The sequence below is a fragment of the Periophthalmus magnuspinnatus genome, chromosome 3, assembly GCF_009829125.3.
Source record: "Periophthalmus magnuspinnatus isolate fPerMag1 chromosome 3, fPerMag1.2.pri, whole genome shotgun sequence".
Lineage (NCBI taxonomy): Eukaryota > Metazoa > Chordata > Actinopteri > Gobiiformes > Gobiidae > Periophthalmus > Periophthalmus magnuspinnatus.
This window is the reverse complement of record NC_047128.1, coordinates 8,905,874-8,921,503: the sequence shown is the minus strand read 5'-3', so window position 1 is coordinate 8,921,503 and position 15,630 is coordinate 8,905,874. Positions and strand designations below refer to the sequence as shown.

General features: G+C 46.1%; 1 protein-coding gene across 2 annotated transcripts in view; it reads right to left on the bottom strand.

Moving 5' to 3' along the window:
* The window catches only part of map2k5 (mitogen-activated protein kinase kinase 5), a 104,240-nt gene that overhangs the window by 60,535 nt on the left and 28,075 nt on the right, over positions 1-15,630 (bottom strand). For both annotated transcript variants that reach the window (XM_033991663.2, XM_055231298.1), the window contains exons 9-14: positions 5,689-5,728; positions 5,531-5,599; positions 4,827-4,908; positions 4,448-4,509; positions 532-580; positions 348-421 (exon numbers count right to left, since the gene is read on the bottom strand). In XM_033991663.2, coding sequence (XP_033847554.1) covers positions 348-421; positions 532-580; positions 4,448-4,509; positions 4,827-4,908; positions 5,531-5,599; positions 5,689-5,728 — 376 coding nt within the window. The remainder of the gene's footprint in view (positions 1-347; positions 422-531; positions 581-4,447; positions 4,510-4,826; positions 4,909-5,530; positions 5,600-5,688; positions 5,729-15,630) is intronic.

Genomic DNA, 15,630 nt, shown 5'->3' with positions numbered 1-15,630 from the left:
ATAACTATGCTACCTTTAATCATTATTATCGTAGACTTATGGGCTGAGCATTGAACAGAATTACACTGTTAACCATAAGGAGAGTTCAAATAGCGGGAGAGACTGCTAAATTACATGCCTTAAGAAGGTTTTATGTCATCTATGACATAAAACCTCCTTCGGGCATGTTTTTGATGAGGGAACAATGCTCTAACATGCTAGAAAGCTTTAAAAAGTAAATTTTGCATAATACCCCTTAACAATTCAACACATGTGAATCGTACCCCATAGAGGGGCTATAGGCTCCTGGCCTCGATCTGAAAGTATGCATTAGTATTAGTATATAATGAGAGTGTGTTTGCGTGTACCTGTGTGCTGACGCCAAAGTCACAGAGCTTGACTTGTCCTCGGGTGTTCACCAGCATATTGGACGGCTTGACATCTGCAGAGACAAACTGCTTTATGGAACTACCGCGTCAGCACTTTGGAGTCTGTCTGGATCAACTCTGTTTTTTTTTTCCTGATAACAGCCAGGCCCGAGGTCTTACTCACCTCTGTGAAGTATCTTTAGGGTCCACAGATACGTCAGACCTTTGACTACCTACAAATACACACAGAAGTTAGATCAAAGTGTATCATTTCAACTAAGCTGTTACTGGGTCCGCCACCTGCTTGTCTCCATGGAGACTGCTGTCCTTACAGTAATGTCAGATCCTACTCCACACAGATATTTGGTAAGCACAAGTATGGAATTATTCATGAGTCTCTATTTACCCTGAGTTTAGACTTTCAGGCAGTGTTCACCCACAGATAGCAGTACTAAGAGGTTTGCCTTTGTTTAGAAGGAATGCAGGCAATTTATGTACTGTACTACTGTTGTGCTGATGTCGATACTAAGGAATATACTCAATATTTGATTCTGATACTACAATGATTATAAAATGTGATTTTCAACATTAAATGGTAGTACTTTCTTTTATATTACCATATGGCTTTATGTATGTATAACCCCTTAGTCATCCAGGTAGGTTTTATAGTGGTTCATGGACAAATACTAGTCCATGTGTTATACTTGTTCTGATACAGCTCGAGATCATTCTAAAGCTATTCGGGAAAGGTTCATTTCTGTCTTGTGACATAAATCTAGTTTCGATACTAGTTTTCGTATTGATTAGTATCTAATTTTTGATACTTTTGACAACCCTATACTGTATAGAAAGCAAAAGATTAGATACTTTGTCTTTTGTCTTGTCTGCTGTAAGTTGAATACTAAGCATGATTGATTCAAGTACAAAAAATGGCCTTGCTTCAGATACTTGGTGCCGTTTGTCACGGCACAACAAGCTCAGAAGTGTGGGCAGAGCAGCACTGGCTCTGAAAGTCCTGCTACCTCAAAAGTGCTGTTGTAAGGACAATGGTGGCCAGAGCAGAGCCCCTCTCCTCCTCATGGGGGCTTTTGTCTCCCTGATAATTAACCACTGTGACACAGGGGGGAAGGTGGGAGGGGAGGGAGGGGAGTTGCAAATTAGAATAACACTAAATTGCTGTCATGGTTTGATTATGGACAAAGTTAAAAAAGGGAGCAGGAATTGGGAGAGGGTAATAGGTGCAGAGAGAGGCTTTGATGTGATGTGTTCTCTGTCTAAATGATCCAGATGACTTTGACTTTGCCCATAGCTTCACAAAACACAGGCTAATTGAACGGCTCACACCAATTTTCACCAGCCCAAATCATTAATAAAATTAGTGGCTTGCCCTCAGAGTAGCAGGACAGAGGTGGGAAGTCACAGTAACAGCACAAGCAATTGTTTACTGAAGAGATGTGTGAACAGGGGCGGGGCCAAACAGTTTTGGTTGGAGGAGCTATGGGGGCTCACTTAATATGTTAAGTTACAGTCTTGAGTAACAGTTTTAAATAAGTTCAAATGTAGTTAGCCCCTGTAGTGATTTATGGTGCGTGATGCAATGCAGTCTGGATTGTGCTATATTCTAAACTAAATAGATGTCGTCCTCACTTTTGTTTTTACCTTTATCGAACCAGGGGAGTGTTAAAAAGGTTCAAGATATATGACCAAAATCTCTTTTTCAAGGGGATCCTTTTAAGGTTGTAATGGTTACACTTTAAAAGGCATATTTTGCTTTTGTTTACTTAGTATACACAGTACCAGTCAAATGACTAGACACACACTCTCATTCAATGTTTTTTTTTTCTACATTTTATATTACCGGTAATTATGTATCAAATCCTCAAAGTAGCCACCATTTACTTTGACGAAAAATATTTTGTGGAGGTATTTTTGCTGCATAATTTCAAACATCTTGCTTCATATATTTGATGTTTTCTGTATGTATATAAAAAGTTGTAAAAATCCATCTATCCATTTTCTTCTGCTTATCCGGGGCCGGGTCACGGGGCAGCAGTCTAAGCAAGAATTCGGAGACTTCATTCATCCCAGACACATTCTCCAGCTCCTCCGGAAGGACCCCAAGGTGTTTCCAGGCCAGATGAGAGACATAGTCCCTCCAGCATGTCCTGGATCTTCCCCGGGGCTGTCTTCCGTTGGGACATGCCCGGAACACCTCCCCAGGGAGGCGTCCAGGGGGCATCCAGAACAGATGCCTGAGCCACCTCAGGTGGGTCCTTTCGAAGTGGAGGAGCAGCGGCTCTACTCCGATCTCCTCCCATGTGACTGAGCTCCTCACCCTATCTCTAAGGGTGCATCCAGCCACCCTGTGGAGGAATCCCATTTGGCCACTTATATCCACAATCTTGTCCTTTCGGCCATTACGCAAAGCCCATGACCATAGGTGAGGGTAGGAACATAAACTGACCAGTAAATCAAGAGCTTCGCCTTTTGGCTTAGCTCCTTCTTTACGACGACAGTCCGATACAGCAACCACATCACTGCAGATGCTGCACTAATCCGCCTGTCAATCTCACGCTCCATCCTTCCCTCTCTTGAGAACAAGACCCCGAGATACTTGAACTCCTCCACTTGAGGCAGAGACTCTGCACCCACCCGAAGAGGGCAAGCCACCTTTTTCTGGTCGAGAACCATGGCCTCGGATTTGGAGGTGCTGATTTTCATCCTAGCCGCTTCACACTCAGCTGCAAACCGCCCCAGTGCCTGCTGCAGGTCCTGGTTCGATGAAGCCATCGGGACATCATCATCTGCAAACAGCAGAGATGAGATCCTGTGGCTTCCGGACCGGACTCCTCCGGCCCCTGGCAGCACCTTGAAATTCTGTCCATAAATACATTGAACAGAACCAGTGACAAAGGGTAGCCCTGGCGGAGTCCAACATGCAACAGGAACAGGTCTGACTTACAGCCAGCCATGCAAACACAGCTCCTGCTTCGGTCATACAGGGACTGGACAGCCCTTAGCCAAGGGCCCTGGACCCCATGCTCCCAGAGCACCCCCAAAGGACACCACGAGGGACATGGTCAAATGCCTTCGCCAGATCCACAAAACTCATGTGGACTGGTTGGGCAAATTCCCATGAACCCTCGAGCACCCGATGGAGAGTATAGAGCTGGTCCAGTGACAAAAAAACACACTGCTCCTCCTGAATCTAAGGTTCGACTATCGGTCAGATTCTCCTCTCCAGTACCCTGGAACAGATCTTACCAGGAAGGCTGAGGAGTGTGATTCCCCTAGAGTTGGAACACACCCTCCAGTCCCCCCTCTTAAACAGAGGAACCATCACCCCGGTCTGCCAGTTCAGCGGTACTGTCTGCGACCGCCTCGCGATGTTGCAGAGATGTGTCAACCAAGATAGCCCCACAACATCCGGAGACTTGAAGTTGTAAAAATAAAAAAAATAAAACATTGAAATGAGATGGTGTGTCCAAACTTTTGACCAATAGTTTAGTTATAATCTACCATACTACATATGGATTATTATGTTATATTTTGGGCATTTTATATAACAATGTTGTTCAATGTTGAGCAACCTAGGAATAGACCAAGTCCACAAAATTCAGGTGAAAAGTGCAACAGTAATTCGCACCTGCTTCGCCTCTGTCACTATAAATGTCATCACAACAAAGTGATGCGTGGGCGTGTATGAGGGGTAGGAGAAAATTTTTATTTTTGGGGTCTTTTTCTTTTGGCGTTTTGAATATGGGAGAATTGTGATTACTCAAATAGGCATGATGCACTCTATACAAAAGTAAGAAACCATTATAAAAGCTCTTAAAAGTCCATTTTGCAGAATATGCGTCCTATAACAAAGATGCTGGTAATACTATGGCCAAATTCATAACTCAATTATGTAATACCATTTGAATTTTAAACAGGTGCCCCTGAAAATGCAGATAAAAGGGAGTAGTTTGGCATCATAATTATAAAGATTGTAATGATTAAGACAATTCCTTGTTTTTGTTTTTTTTCAGATTGTCAACTCAGATTTAATTTAGATAGAAATCTTCTGAATTTGCCAAAATACATCATGAACTACTTACCGCCACAGCAATTCTTCCCAAAACATGTTCAGGTATCCTCTTGTACTTATCCAGTGACCCTCCTGCAGAAAACTTTGACAGTGTAAAGAGTGCAGAGGTTGGACAGACTTCTGCAGATGTGTGGATTATGGGATTCAGATCATTAAGCCACAAGCACAGGTCCAAAGACACGCGCGCTTCCAGTTCAGAACAGACGAAACACACATGCTAACAAGTGCACTTAAGCCTGCACCATCTCGCCCTTGTAGCTTTTAGCACACATGTGTGCTGCGTCACTAACACTCTTTTAAACTGCACAAGTGGAAATGGGTAAAGACTAGGTGTGGACAGGCATTCAAAACTCGCCTAAAAACGTGAGGTTTGACCTTCACAAACTCACCGTCCATAAACTCTGTGCAGATAGATATCCTGTTCTCCACAAAGAAGGCCCCAAAGAAGGTGATGATGTATGGTGAATCACACTGAAAGACAAGACATTAAATGATTATAATCTTAGAAGGTTATAGCTTAATTATAATCAGCCCATCAGCAACAGTACCAAAATGAAACTAAATCCTGGTATATGTAGTTGTCTTTATGAATTAAAATAACCAAAATTTCATCCTTCTCACAGTTTGGCTAAATGGTCATGGTTTGACTGAAAGATTTTTTTGAAATAAATCAAGACTTACTATTTCAACAGTAGCAATGTTCACAATGAGGGAATTAGAAAGGGCATTCAGCTTATTAGTTTTCACTGCACTAATCATAGCATCCTATACAAACACTTTTTGAAATGTTGGAATGTAAGAACAGTTCATGTAAGAACTGTTGAATTCTTATAGGATTCAACAGTTAATGTAATTGTTTTCTATGCTTTGGGATATATTTAAATGTTGCACTGTTAACTGAATCATATTTTGTTAGTATCATTAATTCCCAAAATACATTACATAAATAAAATTCTAGTAACAAAAGTAATTTGACATGCCCCCATAGGACACTGGAGAAGTTAGCAGCCATTATTACTCAAGTCCTGCACTAAAGCAATACTTGATTTGTTATCAGCAGTATCTAGACTTCAGAACCAGAATACGGTCTCACCTTATAGAGAATTTCTAACTCAGACATGATCTGCTTCTGTAATTCCACTGTGATATCCAATGGAATGACCTGCAAATATACAAGACCAGACAACAGTTATGTAAATAATCACTTTTACTGTTCAAAATGAATAAATGATGCACCAATATGACATTTACTTTGACAGCTAAAACCCGCTTGTACGATAGATGATATGCTCTGCAAGAAAAAGAAAACAAAGGCTTTAGAATAATCAGCATTTGAAGACTGCCTTCAGGCTTCTTATGTGTGTAAACACAACTGCATATGTCACACATAAATTTCAATATTACATACTGTACTGGGCAAATGCAGCAACGGAACCAAAAGCTAAGATAAACACACAAGCAGCATACTATTGTTAGGTTTGAAGGCATAAATGCAGAGTTTAGTAACAAGATAATCCTATGCTTAAACAGGAACAGCATAATCATTTGTAGAGTACATGATCAGTCAGAGGGTGACTTGTGAGGCCATGGTCTACAAACATTAATCCATCCATCCGCTTATCTGGGGCCAGGTCGCGGGGGGCAGCAGTCTAAACGGGGACTCCCACACTTCCTTCACCCAGGCCACGTCCTCCAGCTCCTCTGGTGGGACCCCAGGGCGTTCCCAGGCCAGCCGAGAGACATATTCTCTCCAGCGTGTCCTGGGTCTTCCCCGGAGCCTGCTCCCGGTGGGACATGCCCGGAACACCTCCCTAGGGAGGCATCCTGAGCAGATACCCAAATCACTTCAGCTAGCTTCTCTCAACGTGTAGGAGCAAAGATGGACAATGTAGGAGCCTCTTGTATCTGCGATCTTGTCCTTTTGGTCATTACCCAGAGCTCATAACCATAGGTGAGGGTAGGACGTAGATTGACTGGTAAATCGAGAGCATTGCCTTTCGACTCAGCTCCATGTTTACCACAACAAACCAATACAGTGACCGCATCACTGCAGACACTGCACCGATCCTTCCCTCACTCACGAACAAGGCCCCAAGATATTTGAACTTGGATTTGGAGAAGCCGATTCTCATCCCAGCCGCTTCACACTCAAACCACCCCAGTGCCTGCTGCAGGTCCTGGCTCGATGAGGCCATCAGGACAACATCATCTGCAAACAGCAGAGATGAGATCCTGTGGTCCCAAAACTGGACCCCCTCCGGCCCATGACTGTGCCTAGAGATTCTGTCCATAAATACAACGAACAGAACCGGTGAAAAAGGGCAGCCTTGGTGGAGTCCAACATGCACCGGGAACAGGTCTGACTTACTGTCGGTAATGCAAACACAGCTCCTGCTCAGGTCATACAGGGACCGGACACCACGAGAGACACGGTCGAATGCCTTCTCCAGATCCACAAAACACATGTGGACTGGTTGGGCAAACTCCCATGAACCTTCAAGCACCAGACGGAGAGTATAGAGCTGGTCCAGTGTTTCACGACTGGGACGAAAACCACACTGCTCCTCTTGAATCCAAGGTTCCACTATTGGTCGGACTCTCCTTTCCAGTACCCTGGAATGCATCTTACCAGGAAGGCTGAGGAGTGTGATTCCGCTATTATTGCAATACATCGTCTGGTCCCCCTTCTTATACAGAGGGCCGTGTCAGCCAAGACAGCCGAGACTTAAGGTACTTCACCCCCCACCCCCGGAGCCTTGCCACTGAGGAGCTTGCCAACCACCTTGGTGACTTCAGCCAGGGTGATGGACGAGTCCACCTCCAGGCCCCAGTCTCTGCTTCCTCCTCGGAAGACGTGACAGTGGGATTGAGGAGATCCTCAAAGTATTCCTTCCACTGCTCGACAACAACACCAATCAAGGTCAGCAGTGCTTCAACAACAGAGTTGGTGAAGCACTGCTTCCCCCTCCTGAGGTGCCGGACGGTTTGCCAGAATATCTTTGAGGCCATCTGATAGTCCTCCTCCATGGCCTCCCTGAACTCCTCCCAACCCCAGATTTTTGCCTCCGTGACTGCACGAGCCACGGCACGCTTGGCCCGGCGGTACTTGTCAGCTGCCTCAGGAGTCCCACAAGCCAACAAGTCTCGATAGGACTCCTTCAGCCTGACAGCATCCCTTACCTTCCGGTGTCCACCTCCGGGTTCGAGGTTGCTGCTGCGACCACAGCTACAAGCACCCGCATTGACAATAGAGGTGGAGAACATGGACACCAGAGGTGTGAGTTGAAGACCCCCTTGACAGAGGGCTCCACCAGACGTTCCGAGCACCCTTGTGCTCAACCATGGTGCACCCGAAGGCGCAGGGACACGACTCTCTCGTTCACCGGGGTGAACTCCAACACGTGGCGGCTGAGCTGTGGGGCAGTGAGCAAGCCCACACCAGCCCACTGTCGTTCCCCGTGGGCAACTCCAGAGAAATGGAGTCCTGCCCCTCTCAAGGAGTTGGGTTCCAGAGCCCAAGCTGTGTGTGGAGGTGAGGCCGACTATATCTAGTCAGTAGAGCTCAACCTCCCGCACAAGCTCAGGCTTCCTTCGTCCCCAGTGAGGTGACATTCCATGTCCCCAGAGCTAATCTCCATGCCTGGAGATCCAGTCATCGAGGCCCCCGCCTTTGGACTGCCGTCCAGATCTCTCTGCACCGGTCCCTTACAATTCCTTACGCGGGTGGTGGGTCTATGTGAGGACGGACGGCCCCATGTGCCGGCCGGGTCCCGTGGGGAAAGGCCCGGCCACCAGGCGCTCGCTTTCGAACACCCACCCCAGGCCTGGCTCCAGGGTGGGGTCCCGGTGATGCCGGTCCGGGTGACGTAGCTAACCTTGGTCGTGCACTTGTCATAAAGGGCTTCTGAACCACTAGTCTGACCCATCCCCCTGGACCTGTTTGCCATGGGTGAACCTACCAGGGACATGGAGCCCCCAACAACATAGCTCCCAGGATCATTCAGGTGCTCAAATCCCTCGACCACACTGAGGTCAGGGAGGGGACAAAGATTCAGACTCCCTAAATATAGGTCCAGCTGTCAGTCCCTATGACTACTACAAATGGGCCATTATCAGCCCTGGCAACAGGCAGCAAGAGCACCACTGAGACATTGCAGGGCTGGAAATCGTATCCTTTGGTACAGGAAGATGAACTTAAAAATATGGGGTACCCAACTTTTGGTAAATGTGTACATTTGTTTTTTTGCCCATTCAGCTATTGTAAAAGCAGCAACATGTGCCGCTGTCTGATGACTGAGTGAATGCTCGGGGTTGATAAAACTCTTCTAAACATGTGCACATGCCTAAAAAAAAGGGTTTGTGAAAGCTACAAACTAGTTAAGATACATTTACATCTATTTACAGCTATTTGTTGGCTTTTACAAGATGAAGTACTAATACAAACCTTTCTTAGAAACAGGTAAAGCAACTGTCTTGTTTAATATTCATTAGGTTATCTGTTCAGTATTGTATTGATTTGGTTTGTGGATAGAGTTCGTGCAAAGTCAGGTGCATCACTTTCTGTTTCTTAGCCCAGTAGAAAACAGGTAAGCCACATGGCCTGCAGCTAGAGAATCCAGTCGCATCCACTGTACCTAGGAAATAGCCACAAGCCAATCATCAAAACTCAAACTCAAACGTACTCCTAAAGTAATGGAGGAAACACTAAGGAAAACGGTGTTTGACAAAACTGACAAGGACAACAGACCTGCTCCATCAATTGATGATCCAAAGATGGACAATTAAGTGTACCAGAAAGGTAACACGTGGGTAGCTCCACCTCCATTCAAAGAACCACAGCCATGCCTTCCCAACAATAAAGAGCAAGCAGGTCAGAGGTTTACGTCACTAGAGAAAACATTGAAACAGAAAATGCTGGAACAGTATTTTACATTCCTCTTTCAAAATGGAGAATGCTGAAGTCGCACCACCTTTCAACAGCAGTGAGGAATGCTGGGTTCCTTCTCACTATTGGAGTATATCACCCTCGGAAGCCAGACCAGACTAGAGTGGTGTTTGATTCAAGCTCACGGTACTCAAGGAATCTGCTTAAATAATGTACTGCTAACTGGACCAGATTTATATAACGCATTGATTGGTGTTTTGCTACGCTTTTGCAAGGAGAAAGCGGCTGTTAGCAGATATCCAGCAAATGTTCTACTGTTTTGAGGTAACTGAGGCCCATCGAAACTTCCTAAGGTTTCTGTGGTATGAAGAAAATGATGTCAACAATAAAGTCATCGAGTACCATATGAAGGTTCATGTTTTTGGTAATAGTCCCTCACCTGCCGTTGCCATCTCCGGACTGAGAGTGATCAGAGAAGGTGCTTATCGAGAGACATTTCTATGTGGATGATGGTCTCGTGTGTGTTCCAACTGATCATCAAGCAGTACACTTTCTCACAAGGAAGCAGGCCTCACTTGCAGAGTCAAACATCCGTCTCCACAAGCATTTATGATGCCAAGATGCCGCCACGTACGGTCGCCCTGGTGATTTGGTGCACTGTGTGTTTTTTGTTTTTGTGTGTTTGTCCTGTGTTCGCGTGCTCTTACACCCGTGAAGAGCTCTTATCCATCAGAACTACCACTCCTGTTGATCTACTGCCAGGCTTTTTAGTACCTGCAGTAGATTTTGTTCACTTTTTGGCCAAAAGAGTGAGACGCCGAAGACGAGGAAAGCGGGCAGGGGCCTTGGTGCGCCTTCGGAGACGCGGCGCTCACACGCCCTTACCTGGGATTTTCCTCTCTAATGTTCGCTCACTCAGCAACAAGATGGATGAACTGGCGCTGCTGATGAGGAGAAACAAGGACTTTTCCTCCTCTTGCGTCTCATGCTTCATGGAGACATGGCTCAATGAGCGTATCCCGGACTGCGCGCTTCACCTGGAGGGATTCCAGCTCCTCCGCGTGGACAGACAACGGTGACTCTCCAGGGAAAGACGAAAGGTGGAGGTGTCTGTTTCTACATCAACAACGCCTGGTGTACGGATGTGACTGTGATCTCCCAACACTGCTCTTCCGCCTTGGAATATCTGTTCATTAACTGTAGGCCTTTTTATTCTCCACGTGAGTTCACTTCATTCATTCTGGCCGCTGTTTACATCCCTCCATGCGCGGACATGCACGAGGCCCAGCGTGTGCTCACGGAGCAGATTCTGAATGTGGAGCGAACCTTCCTGGACTCTTTACTCATCATCTTGGGGGATTTTTTTAAAGGAAATCTGAGCCAGCAACTGCCCAAGTACAAACAGTTTATTAAATGCCCGACGAGAGAGCAGAAGACGCTGGATCATTGTTACACTACGGTCAGTGGAGCCTACAGAGCCATGCCCCGCGCTTCTCTGGGATTCTCTGATCACGTCATGGTTCACCTCATCCCTGCTTACAAGCAACGGCTGAAACTCTCCAAACCTGCTGTGAGGACTTCTAAGAAGTGGACCAGTGAGGCTGTGGAGGAGCTTCACACGTGTTTGGACACTACAGACTGGGATGTGTTCAAGGCTGCCACAGACAGTTTGGATGAGTACACACAGACACTGTGATGACATACATTCAGTTTTGTGAGGACAGCATCATTCCATCATGCACCAGGGTGACTTTTAACAACGACAAACCCTGGTTCACACCCAGACCGACATCTGAGGAGGGAAAAGGAGATGGCTTTCAGGGCAGAAGATCGTGAAGGCTACAGTAGTAAGTATGCGTTTAGCAAAGAGGTGGAAAAGGCTAAAGCAAAGTACAATACACGTCTGGAGCAGCATTTCTCCACCAACGACTCTGCTTCTGTCTAGAGAGGGCTTAGGCAAATCACCAACTACAGGCCCAAAGCCCCTCCCGCCTTGGACAACAAACAACTAGCAGAAAATTTAAACAGCTTTTATGCAAGGTTTGAAGTTTCACACACCTCCCCCTCCTCCCTCACCATCATGGACATTACCTCCAAACCCACCTTGGACCCCCCCCCCCCCCCTCTTCCCCCACTGCACTCACAGTTTTGGAGCAGGACGTGACTAAGCTTTTCAGGAAGCAGAATCCCCGTAAGGCCGCGGGCCCAGATGGTGTCTCTCCTTCCACCCTTAGACAATGTGCTGATGAAATGGCTCCTGTCTTCACGGACATTTTTAACACCTCCCTGGAGTCATGTCACGTCCCAGCCTGCTTCAAGCTGTCCACCAATCGTGCCCGTCCCCAAGAAGCCCAGGATCACTGGACTTAATGACTACAGACCTGTGGCGCTCACGTCCGTAGTCATGAAGTCATTTGAGCGCCTGGTCCTGCACCACCTCAAGTCCTTCACCTCCCTCCTCCTGGACCCTCTGCTAATCTGGCCCTTCACTTCATCCTCCAGCATCTGGACTCCCCGGGAACCTACGCCAGGCTACGCCAACCTGACTTCCTGACGGACAGGAGCCAGCACGTACGGCTGGGGAAGAATGTCTCGAACACTCGGACTATCAGCACAGGATCTCCACAGGGCTGTGTACTTTCTCCCCTGCTCTTCTCCCTGTACACCAACTGCTGCACCTCGAGCCACGACTCCGTCAAACTGGTTAAGTTTGCGGATGACACCACCCTCATTGGACTCATCTCAGACAGTGATGAGTCTACAGGAGGGAGGTGGACCGACTGGTGTCCTGATGCAGCAGCAACAACCTGGAGCTTAACGCCCAGAAGACAGTGGAGATCAATCAATCAATCATACAATCAATTTATTTGTAGTCATTGTCACAAAAAAAACAATAATTACGTTTGGAGCATCCCATAAAGTGCAAACCCATAAATAATAAATACCCCTTAAACCCAAGTGTAAACACTGACCCAGTGTGGCTTCAGTACAACATGAGACAGTTCTTGTAGCAGCATGATGAGGTGCACAAAACAGGGACATACAGACAGGGACCTGAGAATGATGACAAAATGCAACAATGCAACCAGTTCAGTGTTATTAAGAGTTGGATGTGGTTTTTGTCCGTGAGAGGGGGGCAGAGAGGGGCCGAGAGGGGAGAGGGGCAGAGTTCAGGATAAATGATTGTGGACTTCAGGAAAGTCATAGCCCCCCTGCCTCCCCTCACCCTGACGGAATCCCCCATCACCACTGTGGACTCTTTCCGCTTCCTGGGCACCTGCATCACCCAGGATCTCAAGTGGGAGCCAACCATCAGCTCCCTCATCAAGAAAGCCCATCACAGGATGTTCCACCTGTGGCAGCTGAGGAAACGCAAGCTGCCGATCCAGATGATGGTGCAGTTTTACACGGCCATCATTGAGTCCATCCTCTCCTCCTACATCACTGTGTGGTTTGCTGGGGCCACCGCCAGGGACAGACAGAGACTGCAGCGCATTGTGCGCTCTGCTGAGAAGGTGATTGGCTGCAGCCTTCCAGCTCTACAGGACCTGTACGTCTCCAGGACTCGGGGGCGAGCAGGCTGTATAGCAGCTGACACCTCTCACCCTGGACATGGACTATTTGAGCCACTTCCCTCTGGCAGGAGGCTACGGTCCATTGGGACCAGAACCTCTCATCATAAGAACAGTTTCTTCCCCTCTGCAGTTTGTCTCATGAACACTTTATAATATTTGCACAAAACTGGACACTTTATAACACCGGCCACTTTAATAAGTCATGTTTGCACTGTTGTTCTGATGCTGCTGTTGTATATATTTTTTACCTTTAAGTATTTTATTTTATTTTTAAGCATATCTTTTTTTTTTTACTTCGTGCATGCCCTTATTTGTATTTATTCAGTGTGTTTTATGTTTTATGTTGCACTTTATCACCAAAATAAGTTCCTAGTTTGTGAACTGTGTTCACAAACAATGGCAATAAAAGGATTCTGATTCTGATTAATCTCAAACAGCGAAGATGTTCTAAAGGCCTTATCCCAAGAAAATTGTGCAACCCCTGTGAAGGACTTAGACCTCAGTCCATTGACAGTAGTTTGGGCCTTCTTTGGGAGATTTCACCAAATACGTTTACCTTTTCAGTTTGATCAGATCCAAAGCCTTTCACACATCTAGGTGTGTTATCTACAGTGAACAGCATCTTTTACCCTTTAGGTCTGTTGGCTCCTGTCACTACATGTGGAAAGCTCTTCTAAGAGAATTTACTGCTGACCTTTCTGACTGGGATGCTCCTCTCTCAGAAGAAAAGTATGACAAAAGGGACAACTGGCGAAATTGCTTCAAGATCTTGAGCAGTTACACATACCACGGACATGCAGACCTGTCACTCAGCAATGCTGAAAACACTTGAGCTCATCGTGTTCTCGGACGCCTCTGTCAAGGCCATGGGAGCTGTTGCATATCTTAAAATGATTCAAAACATTGGCAACACCGCGATTGGATTTGTGATGGCCCCCAGATCAGAACCCACAATTCCACATTTAGAACTTTGTGGAGCTGTCTTAGTTGTGGAACTGTCAGACCTCATCCAAGAGGAGCTGGATGCAAAGTTTGATGTAGTGAAGTTCTTTACATCGTTGTACACAGCAGGATTCAGTGCATATGCCATTCTTCCAAACCAGAGCAATGGCATTATGTTCCTTCTGAAGAAAATCCAGTGGATCACATCACACGATTCATGCCTGCCTCCCGTCTAACACAAACAACATGGTTTTCTGGACCATCATTCCTGAGAAAGACAATTGAAAAAGACAATCAAACTTGAGAAGGATTCAAACTCATACAGAAAGGGACATTGGAATCAGGCCAGTAGTCAAAACCTGCTGTACCAATGTTAAAGAGACCTCTCTCAATCCAAGTCGCTTTCAGCGTTTCTCAACTCTTCAGTCACTTGTTAGAGCTGTTGCTTGCCTAATTCACATAGCCAGGTCCTTCAAATAATCAAACAAAGACTGTCTGTGCAAGAGATGGCACATGTGCAATCAACCATGTTTACCTGACAAACTCTACCAAGCTATGGTTGTTATTCTACAAGCAGTACAAAGAGCTGGTTTCCAAAATTAACTCTCAGCATTACGTGCTGTCAAGCCCATTCCAAAAGACAGCTGTCTCCGAAAAACATAATCCCATCATCACAGATGGTTTGGCCTGAAATTGAGGTCAGCTCAAACATTCACACCTGGATACTTATGAAAGACATCCTGTGGTTTTACCAATGAACAACCATGCAGCTCTACTGTTAACACATCACCACCACACCCAAGTGAAACACCAAGGACGTCACTTGACGGAGGGGGCCATACGAGCAGCAGGGTACTGGATAGTGAGTGGCAAAAGGCTCATTAACACAGTGATTCACAACTGCGTAATCTGCAAGAAGCTGAGAGGTAAAGTTGAGGAACAACACACGGCGGACTTACCTTCAGAACCTCTCCAAGTACGCCCTCCATTCACCTATGTAGGACTAGATGTCTTTGGTCCGTGGATGGTCACTGCAAGGTGAAATTGTGGTGGACATGCAGAAAGCAAAAGATGGACAATTCTGTTCAGCTGCTTGACCTCAAGAGCAGTCCACATAGAGCTAATAGAGACTATGGATGCCTCAAGTTGCATAAACGCAACGCACTTTTTTGCTATCAGAGGACCAGCAAAGAAGTTGAAATCGGACTGTGGCACAAACTTTGTTGCTGTCAGCAAAGAACTTGAAATGGACAAAAACTCACAGGACCCAAAGATTCAATGATTTCTCAGTGAAAATTGATGTATTTGGGAGTTCAATCCTCCCAAATACATCCATTTTCAGAGAGAATGGTAGGTGTTGCAAGGAGGAACTCTATGTTCCTCCAGTTAAATGTCGACCTCACCCATGAAGTTCTCTCTACCTTGATAGCAGAAGTTGTTGCAACCATGAATGCGTGCCCACTAGTACCTGTTTCTACCGACCCGGACAATCCTCAAGTTCTTTTTCCAAACATGCTTCTCACTCAAAAGCCTGGTGCTTCTCCACCCTTTGGAGACTTCACAGAAAAGGACATGCACACTAAAGATTGGAAGCAAGTGCAAGCACTAACAAATGAGTTCTGGACAAGATTTGCGCAAAGAATATCTGCCATACTTGCAGCACAGACAAAAATGGGCAACTCATCACAGGGACTTGCAAGTTGGAGATGTGGTTCTGCTCAAAGACAAGCAAGTTGAACACAATCACTGGCCAGTGCCTCACAAGACTGTCTTTTCCTGGAAAAGATGGTC